The 10,579-nt window shown below is 38.6% G+C and overlaps 1 protein-coding gene across 1 annotated transcript; it reads right to left on the bottom strand.

Annotated features, from left to right (window-relative positions):
• Positions 1 to 7,393: 7,393 nt before the first annotated feature.
• LOC123934515 (N-acetyltransferase ESCO2-like) lies at positions 7,394 to 9,622 on the bottom strand. The gene is given in 1 exon segment (XM_045994664.1): positions 7,394 to 9,622. A coding segment is annotated over 1 exon segment (1,845 nt). The 5' UTR covers positions 9,591 to 9,622; the 3' UTR covers positions 7,394 to 7,745.
• Between the last annotated feature and the right edge of the window lie 957 nt (positions 9,623 to 10,579).

Below are 10,579 nucleotides of genomic sequence, written 5' to 3'. Positions count from 1 at the left end.
TTAATGTATTCTCCTAAGCATTCATATTATGCGTCTAGATATCTTTCAAATACATTTTCAAACGGGGCTAGGAATCCTAGGGGAATAAAAGCTGCAGTATAAAATACTTGCATGGTAATTCACATAATAGGGATATTTTCCCAAGCTGCTAGTTATTCTTAGAAACCATTTCTTCTGCCTCCTTGATTAAAAGGAAGCTCAGAAGCCATCTGTTGTTAGCCAAACGGCTGTAACTGGAAACTGATGGGCCTGTGGGTGGAGTGTGGGAGGTTGGAAGCCCTCATTCCTCATTTCCTAACTGGTCTCTGCAGCGTCTTAAATACATGCCTGATTGCGGCTCAGAACACAGGGCCCTCTACTGGGCTACGTGCAAAATCTCATCCAGGGAATTTTCTGGAAGGAAACAGGCCGTGGCCAGTGTAAGGGAAAAATTCTGAGAACCAAAGAAAACAAAGAGGTATTCGTTTCATTTTGTACACATTTTGAAAACTGCTTAGAGGATACAATATTTAGATCATAAAGTTAGCTGCTTTTCCCTCTCTCCTTTTGGTTAACAACACCTGACCTGTACTGATGTGTTGTTTATTTTTTTAAAGCTAATGACTAAAATGGTACACTTTTATCATCACTCTGGAAAGCAAAACTTTGTAATTTTCCAACCTTCGTAACTTTGTGGTCTTCAGAATCTTAATTACTATTTTTTTAATATTAAAATTCATATCCACCTGAGAGGTGGTGAAAAAAAAATATATGCTCTGTGACTCAGCATTTTGTTTTTCCAGAATCCTTTATCTCCAGCCACACACTGGAGCAGAGGATGTCAGAAAAGCTTTGGATTAGGTCCTTTGAAACCCTTTGATAAGACTCTCTAGGCATTATAAAATGGGCTTATTTGTTGCTTCTCCGTAACCTAGTTAGTTAAGATATTAACAAAAGAGGAGAATATGAAAGAGAATACATTCTCAATTCCAATGTAATGAGATACTTCTACATCCATTAAAACAAAGGCACTAACTTGGAAAGATGCCATTATTCCATTGCCAAGTGTATAAAAATAAGTTGCAAAGCAATAAGCATTCACTGATCTCATTTTTCTTAAAAAAATTATGTTGGCACAAGAATAGCAAAATGCTCAGAAACATCCATAATTATATTTTTAGGAGGCCTAATTGAGCAATTTTTTTCCTTTCATGACAGCTGATTTGTCAGTTATAAAAATATTCGCCTGTGTTTTAATTTAATAGTTCCAATGTGTTTTTCTTTTTCTTTAGGCTTGTCTGGGTCGTTTTGTTTTGTTTTGTTTTCAGCATTTAAAGCTTCTATCCCAACGGCATTTATTTTGGTATGAGGCATAAGATAGATCTCGAGTTTTCATTTTTTTTCCCCCCAAATAACTACTAGATACCCTAGAAATGTTTGAAATTTCTTGGAACTGGTCAGGAAAAGAGCATATAAGGAAAATAGTGAAAACTTTCAATTGAAAATTTTCAGAGCGCTTTGAATTTCTGCTGTTTTACAAACAGTGAGATGTACAGGAAGAAAGGCCACAGAACGGGCAATTCAACGAAGCAACTCCCGAAATAGAAACATGTCAGGATATTACCTGAGGAGGGAAAAGCCACAGCACTTGGAAATACATGCCCTTTTGGCATCAAAATCTCCAAGCTGGTAAGGCAGAAAAACGCCTTCATCTTGAAGTCTGTAAGAGAAGAGTCATTTAAAAATAATTAATAGTTGGGGCGCCTGGATGGCTCAGTCATTAAGCATCTGCCTTCGACTCAGGTCATGATCCCAGGGTCCTGGGATCAAGCCCCACATCAGGCTCTCTGCTCAGCAGGAAGCCTGCTTCTCCCTCTCCTGCTTCCCCTGCTTGTGTTCCTTCTCTCGCCGTGTCTCCCTCTGTCAAGTAAATACATACAATCTTTAAAAAAATAAAAATAGTTAATAGCCCAAATAAGTTTTGCTCTCTGACTATGAGCCCACAGAATGTAAGGCAGCTAACTGTAATATGTGTTTCCTTTACCCATTTGTGAGGTAAAACTGTTGGGTAAAAAAAATATTGCTGGACATACATCACTCACCAAAATGAACTCGAAATGGATTAAAGACTTAAATTTAAGACCCGAACCCATAAAACTCGCATAAGAAAACACCAGGAAAAAGCTCCTTGATGTTGGTCAGCAGTGGTTTCCTGGATGTTACCCTAAAAGCACAGACAACACAAGGAAAAATAAACAAGGGGAACCACATCAAATTAAAAAGCTTTTGTATGGCAAGAGGGACCACCAAACATGAAAAGGCAACCTAAGGGTATGGGAGAACATATTTGCGAATTGTGTATTTGATGAGGGGTTGATGTTTAAAACATACAGAGCTCCTATAACTCAAAAGGGGAAAATGAACAATCCAATTTAAATTGTGGGCAGAGGATCTGAAGAGACATTTTTCCACCAAAGACATACAGTGGGCAACGGGTACGTGAAAAGTGTTCAACATCACTCATCATCAGAGAAATGTGGGAAAACCACAATGAGAGATTACCTCCCACCTGTTAGAGTGGCTATTCTCAGCAAAGATGAGAAAGAACAAGTGTTGGCAAGACTGTGGAGAGAAGGGAACCCTCGTGCACTGCTGATGGGAATGTAAGCTGGTGCAGCTGTTGTGGAAAACAGTATGGAGGCTCCTCAGAAAATTAAAAATAGCATATGATCTACCAATTGCACTGCTGGGTATTTATCTTAAGGAAATGAAAGCACCAACTCAAAAAGATTTATGCACCCCTGTGTTTATGGCAGCGTTATTTATAACACATAGAATTAACCTAAGTGTCCATCAATGGATGAAAAGATCAAGAAAAAATAGATAAACACACACACAATGAAGTATTTACTCAGCCATAAAAAAGAAGGAAATCCTGCCATTTTCAACAGCCTGGATGGAACTAGAGGGTACTAGGCTAAGTGAAATAAATCAGAAAGAGAAAGACAAATACCGTTGTGATATCACATATATGTGGACTCTAAACAAAGACAAAGAGAAATGGAGTAGAGTGTTGATTACGGGGGTAGAGAGGCAGGAGAAATGGGGAGACATTGGTCAATGGGTACAAACTTCCAGTTATAAGATTAACAGTTGGGGGATCTAAGGTACAGCATAGCGGTTCAAGCTAATGACACTGTATCATATATATATATATATATGTATATTTAAGGATTTTATTCACTGATTTGATGGAGAGAGACACACAGCGAAGAGAGGGAACACAAGCAAGGTGAGTGGGAAAGGGAGAGCAGGCTCCCCACTGAGCAGGGAGCCCGATGCGGGACTCTATCCCGGGACCCTGAGATCATGACCTGAGCCAAAGGCAGAGGCTTAACCCACTGAGCCATCCAGGTGCCCCTCTATGTCAACTTTTATATGTCAATATTGTCAATTGCCTGTTTCAATTTCTTGTTCATTTTTCTATGTAGTTGTCCAATGACTTTCTTTTGTTGTTGTTGTTTTCTTTTTTAAGGATTTTTTTTAAAAGATTATTTATTTTTTTATTTGACAGAGAGAGATCACAAGTAGGCAGAGAGGCAGGCAGAGAGAGAGGAGGAAGCAGGCTCCCTGCTGAGCAGAGAGCATGACGTGGGGCTGGATCCCAGGACCCTGGGATCATGACCCGATTGGAAGACAGAGGCTTTAACCCACTGAGCCACCCAGGTGCCCCAGTACGTGCCCTCCTTAATACCCATCATCGGGCTCACCCATCCCTTCCCCCCAACACTCTTACTGTCTAATCCTCAGACCCCATCAGTGTTCACCTATTGTTCCAACAGTGTTCAGTTATGTTCAGTGTTGAGTTTTTGTGTCTCTTTAGTGTTGTTCAATCAAGATTAGTTCTTCAGTCTGCCTTTGTCTTTCATAAACTTTTGAAGATTGCAGGGCAGTTATTTTGTAGAATGTTCCTCAGTTTGAATTAGTCTGATGTTTCCTCATGGTGAGGTTCAGGTTATGTATCTTTGTCAGGGATAGAACAGAAGCGATGCTGTGTCCCGAGGGCATCCAATCAGGTGGCACGTAATGTCAGTTTCTCCCCTTACCGATAATATTCATTGTAATTGCTTGATTGAAGTGGATCTGCCAGACGTCTCCCCTGTAAAGTTACTCTATCCCCCTTTGTAATTAACATGTAATTTATGGAGAGTCACTTTGAGATCATGCAGATATCCTCTCCCTCATCAAATATTTAATTTATTCATGGCTTTATATCAGGATGCACTCACAATGCCCTGTTTTAGTTAATGGGCTATAAGTTACAATTATTATTTGTTTTTATTTTTAAAAGTTAATATTGTTTTTATTATACAAATTAGGATAAAGGCGGAGAAGAATGGAGTCATACAAAAAGAAGACAGCAAGTCTGAACAGTCACACAAATGGGTACATATAATATTGTAAGGGCCTATTCAGCCAGAGCAGCCCCACCCCGGTTGAACTGCCATTTTGTTGTAAAATTTAAATTGACTTTGCCCACCCCCCACCAGGGTAACTTACTTAAAAACAAGTCCGGGAAACCAGTCCCAGGTAACAAAGTCCAAGTAAAAAGGGTGGGTAAGGCCAGGTGGAGGTATTCAATCAGTGGGGGGGCGCATACCGTCTCCTAGCTACCAAGGAGTATGGGCCCCACCCTTTGGGAGCCTTTTGGCGCCAATCCTAACCAAGGTGTGATAGGCTAAATCAAATGTCTACTAGGGTAAATTGTAATCCAATTGGTCACCTAGCATGACTGCAGCTTTCTCTGTGTGTTACAATTTCATTGGACACCTGTGTGTGGCCAGGCCCAACCACATGGCCTTTGCTCTATAAAAGTCTGGAAAGCAGGGAGGGATCGTTTGATTCTTGATGCTTGGCGCGAAATAAAGCTTTGCTTAACCTTCACTTTGTATCAGTCTCGCTCCTTTAATCACGGACCCATTATTGGGGTACCCATTTTTGGGGGGGCCTAACAGTATATGTTAGTTATCCCCAGAATAATGGAATTTTCATGAGTTAAATAGTCATGTGATGTGATTTTACGGTAGTTTTTAAGATATCAACCTAGCATTTTTTTAGTGCGCCGGGGAGTCAATGTCAGAAGTTGAGCATTATCCTTCCTAGGTGACATAATAGAAATAATAAGAAATCCTTGAGTGCTAACTATGTATCAGGTGCTGTTCTAAGTAGTTTATACATATTAACTCAACTACATTTTATAGATGAGGAAACTGAGGCACGGAGGAAGGGAGTTAATAACCAGGGCTGTAGAACAAGTATGTGGCAGACTCAAGATTCTAGCCCAGGCAATGTGGCTCCTGCCACCACGGGCTTGCTTGTTTCTCTCTGTTGTTTCCAGAAGATTCTTGCCTTCCCCACTTTATTCTCATCACCCCCTGGTGACTACTTTGTAGCCATGATCTAAACCAGAGATATATGACCATAAAATGTGAGTTATGCATTTTTAAAAATTAAACTTATTTTGAGATCATTATAGATTTACCTGCAATTGTAAAAAATAATACAGAGAGATCCTTTATCCAATTTCCTCCAATAGTACACCTTTCAAAACCATAGTATGATATCACAACCAGGGGATTGACATTGATATAATTCACAGGATCTCTCCTGCTGCCCTTTAATAACCACATCAGCTACTTTTTCACCCTCAATTCTCTCCTCCATGTCCCTGTTCCCTGACATGAATCTGTTCTCTGTATCTATCATTTTGTCATTTCGAGACTGTTACACAAATGGAATCATAGAGCATATGACCATTTGGGTTTGGCTCCTTTCAACCAGCATCATTCCCTGGAGGTTCACTCAAGTTGCATGTTCCTTTTGGAACATTTCATTCCATTTTATTGCTCTGTAGTGTTCCATAATATGGATGTACCACAGTTTATTTACGTGTTCGCTGGTCGAAGGAATCTAAATTGTTTCCACATTTTCACTATTACTAATAAAGCTTCTATGAACATTTGTGTACAATTTTTTCGTTTGAACATAAGTTTTTGTTTCTCTGGAATAAATGCTGAAGAGTGTAAGTGTTGAGTCATATGGTAATTACATGTTTAGTTTATAAGAAACTGCCCTACTGTTTTTCAGAGTGCTTGTACCATTTTACATACCCACCTGCGATGTATGAGTTATCCAGTTTCTCTGCATGCTTGCTAGCATTTGGGATTACTATTTTTTATTTTAGTCATTCTGTTAGGAGTGCATGGTGAGAGCTCATTCTGGTTTTAATATTCATTTCCCTATGGATAACAGCGTTGAACAACTTCTCATGTGTTTATTTGCCACTGCATATCCCATTCAGTGAAATGTCCCTTCATACCTTTTGTCCAGTTTCTTTTTTTTTTTTTAACACTGAAAGGAATTTTAATTGATTTAACACAAAGCATTAAGCAAGCAAAATAATGTTAATAAAATTTTTTAAATAAAATATTTAAAACAAAAACAGCAGTGCAGAAAACAGCATTAAAATGTTTGCATATTACAGACATTTTAACACTTGCACATTCTTTTTGGAATCCAGGCTTTTAAGTCTGGGGAACATGTTAAATTACAGGCAAATAGAAGAACGCAGATGAACTGATTCTAGAGTTATAATCCGGAAAACTATTTCCCTAGAGTCCTACCACCAGATGAGCAGTTACATGAATTTTAGAATCAAAACAATATTCTTTGCTCTTCAAAGTAAGACCAAGAATTATACTAGAAAAATGTGTGCATACTGATGTGTTATATAATGTCATCACATTCTCTACCCCTTCCACCTAGATACATTGATTTACCGACCTCAGTTGTATATTACTATTGACTTTGTCAGCACGTTTGCCAGACTCAGAACAAGTCAGATGTATTTTAAACATGCAAACATATTAAAAATATAACCATATGAATCGTCTAATAAAACTGGGGGTCCATTCTGTTAATGCCATCAATCCCCAACAACGAGCGCACTGAAGGTAAGCAGCACAGTGAGCATTTTCACACTCCCGAAAGTCATGAAATGACAACAGTACAATTACTACGTTTAACTGTAATTCGATCCAATGACAGGTACATTTTGCTTAAGAGGATTTTTGAAAGGATTAAAACCTTAAGCTACAGAATTCTGTTCTACATAAAAGGATATGGAAATCTTACACATTCTTTACCATAAAGATGGAAAAGCCCTCTCACAAATTAAAAATTCAGAATACTTTCTATATCTGTTTCAACTGAGTTCCTCCAGCCGATACCTATAAAGGGAGAACTTTCTGTACAGAATTCAGGAATTAACTTTAAAGACCAGGCATTGAATTATTTGCCCATCTTTAAATTTTGCTATTTGCTTCTGATTGGACATGATATAATCCTGGTGCAAAAGTATGCTTTATAAAATGGTCATGTATTTGTGGAAACAACTTGCTTTGCCAATGTTTTTAGTAGGAGGCACGCCATTTTCCAGCTATAGCTACAGAGTTTCATAATTAAGGATTCCAGTGCTAGTCAGTATATATTATCCAAAAAGTTTTCTTTTTTTTTGAATCCCCAGATAATTTTTAACAAATTTATCCCTCACTTTTCAATTCATAAGGAACAAAACTGATACAGGTTTATGTGTATATGTGTGTCTTAACAGATTTATTTTGATATTTGTCAAATAGTTCACATTATATGACACGGGGCTGTCTGAACTCATCCACACAGTAACTGTCCGATAATAGACATTGACTTCAACTATTAAAATTGTACACAAGGAAATTAGGGGTGTTGCAGTATTTGGTTGCAAATAACTTGCCATCTGGTGTTGGGTCAGAAAATGCTATATCATCAATCTTGAGGAAACAGCCAAACATGAAGCAATTCCTGAGAGTATCTACCAATCATCGTGCAATGCGCTTTCTTCGTTTCAGTCTGAAGACCCAGATTCTACTTATTCCACAGACTGCAGGCTCTGGTACATCTGAACATTGCCAAGCCCGGTGACATTCTTTAGAGCTTGGGGATCCTGGACCAGTTGGTTCAGAAAGGACACGGAAGGCCTGTTTGATGGGCTCTGCAATTAAACACCCAACTACTTTCTTTTCATCAGATATGAAGAGAAAAGTCTTGGTTTTGTTTGGACATCTGGGAACAACTTGGTGGAACCCCAATTCATTATCGACCAGTTCTTGGACATCTTCTACCTTTCTAATAGCATAACTTGGATCACGTGGCAGGACCAACACAATTTTCCCATCCCAAAACTGTGCTACTACACGTTCTTTTTTCCAGCCAGTGTATTTGATGCCCTCCAGAAATCTGTAGTGATGCTGGACATGCTGCAGTTCATCTTCAGGGCTGGAAACAGTGTAGATCATGCCACAAGACTTACACATGGTGGCTCCAAAGTGTTTCTGACCTGCGTCAATGATGAGCTGCTCTTTTGTTCCTTTATTTGTATCTCTGGTATTAGTACTTTTCTGTGTACTGATCTGTTTCAAAGAGTTAGCAGATATGATGGATCCCACAGAAGACTGTTCTTCAGCTAAAGATCTTTTTGTATTGACTGGAGACACACTGAAGATGGGATAAACAATGGATTCAGGAGAAACCGCCTTGTTTTCACTGAGAGAATCCTCTGAAGGAAAACACTTATTTTCATCAGGTTTACATTCTCTTAAAGAAACTACTCCACCTAATGAATCCTTTATTAATTTTTCTTCATTTTTACTTCTTGCATGAAGCAGCTCGACGTTCGGTTCTTTTTCTAGTAACAAGCACTTTGGCACTTGCCTTGTCTCAAAATTTTTTCTTTTACTGACAGTCTCTACATCAGAATCTTCAATCACTTCTGATATATTCTTTTGTGTGAGTCCCAGTAATGGCTTGTTTTCCAGAGACAATTTTCTAAGACAGGGCTTTTTTCTACTAACAAAAAATGCTGCTCCCCCCTGCAGTGTAACTTGTGGTTTGACTTTTTGGCTTAGAACCCGAGGAGCATTCAGATTATTTTGAGCTGAATAATAACTATTCTCTTTCTCTATAATTGGCTTATAGACCACTCGATTTTGCTTAGAATTTTTAGAATTCTTTGATAGAGGCTTGATGCATTTATATTTTGGTTGACACTTAGAAGTTAAACTCTTTTGTGGTTTTTTATTCAATCTCTTGGAGCAGACTGGTTTTCCCTGCATTTTTTCTGTCACAACGGGAAAAGATGTGTCTTCATTATTAGTTTTTAGACAAATGGATCTACTCTCTTTTATCAGCTTTCTTTCTAATGGGTTGAGGTACCACTTGTCTTTGTTGTAAAAGGATACAGTAGACACAGCAGATTTAAATGGCGAACCTTGATTTGCAGGTGGAAACCTGGTTTTTTTAGTTGTTTCGAGTGGACTTGAAAGGAAATGGCCTTGTTGAGAGCAGTGTGCCTTTTCTTCACTGTTATCACTGCTTTGGCAAATGTAATTTTGATCAGGTGATGGAAGTATATTCTCAGCAAAGTCCAGAATTGATTTCTTTGATGAAATGTTTGATAATAGGTTGTCATAGTTTGAAGAATGCTGCTTCCTTTTTCTTGGAGTAAAAGCTGACATCTTCTTAACTGAACTCCTGAGGTTCGAAGCCGGGAATCTCCCTCCCGTGGAGCCCGTTTCTCCTCCCTTTTGTCCAGTTTCTAATGGGATTTTTTTTTTTTTACAGTTGAGGTTTTTTTGTTTGTTTGTTTGTTTTGTTTTGTTTTTAGTAGGCTCCGTGCCCAGTGTGGAGTCCAACACAGGGCTCGAACTCATGACCCTGAGACGAAGACCTGAGCTGAGATTAAGAGTCAGACAATTGGGGCACCTGGGGGGCTCAGTTGGTTAGGCATCTGACTCTTGATTTTGGCTCAGGTCATGAGCTCAGGTTCATAAGACTGAGCCCTGCAATGGGTTCACACTCAGTGCAGAGTCTGCTTGTCCCTCTCCCTCTCCCTCTCCTCTTCCCCTCACTTGCTCGCACTCTCACATGCACTTTCTTTCTCTCTCTCTTTAAAATAAACACATTTTTTAAATCTTAAAAAAAAAGAGTTGGACAGTTAACCAAGTCAACCAAGTGGCCCTTTACTGTTGAGTTTTGAGAGTTCTTTATGTATTCTCACATGTTATCTGATCATGTTTTTAATCCACTCTGCCAATCTCTCTTAATTGATGAATTTAGATCATTTACATTTGTCATTATAGATATATTACAGTTTAAGTCTGCCATGTTAATATGTTTTTTGCATGTTTTCTCCTTATTTCTTTCTCTTACTTTCCTGTGGGTTATTCGAACATGTTTTAGGATTCCAACTTGATTTATTTATAGTGTTTTGAGTATATCTCTTTGTATAGATTTCTTAGTGGTTGCTCTAGGTAACAGGTAGATATGCATAACTCATCTGTCGGTATCAGCATTTACTACTTCGAATGAAATATAGACATCTTACTTCTTTCACCCTTCCCCCTTTTTATTTTTTATTATTTATTTAATTTATTTGAGAGAGAGCAAGCACAAAGAGAAAGAGAAGCAGACTCATGGAGCGGAGAGCCCAATGTAGGGCTTGATC

The sequence above is a fragment of the Meles meles genome, chromosome X (assembly GCF_922984935.1).
Source record: "Meles meles chromosome X, mMelMel3.1 paternal haplotype, whole genome shotgun sequence".
NCBI lineage: Eukaryota > Metazoa > Chordata > Mammalia > Carnivora > Mustelidae > Meles > Meles meles.
The sequence above is the reverse complement of the archived record's forward strand: the minus strand, read 5'-3'. Positions and strand labels throughout refer to the sequence as shown.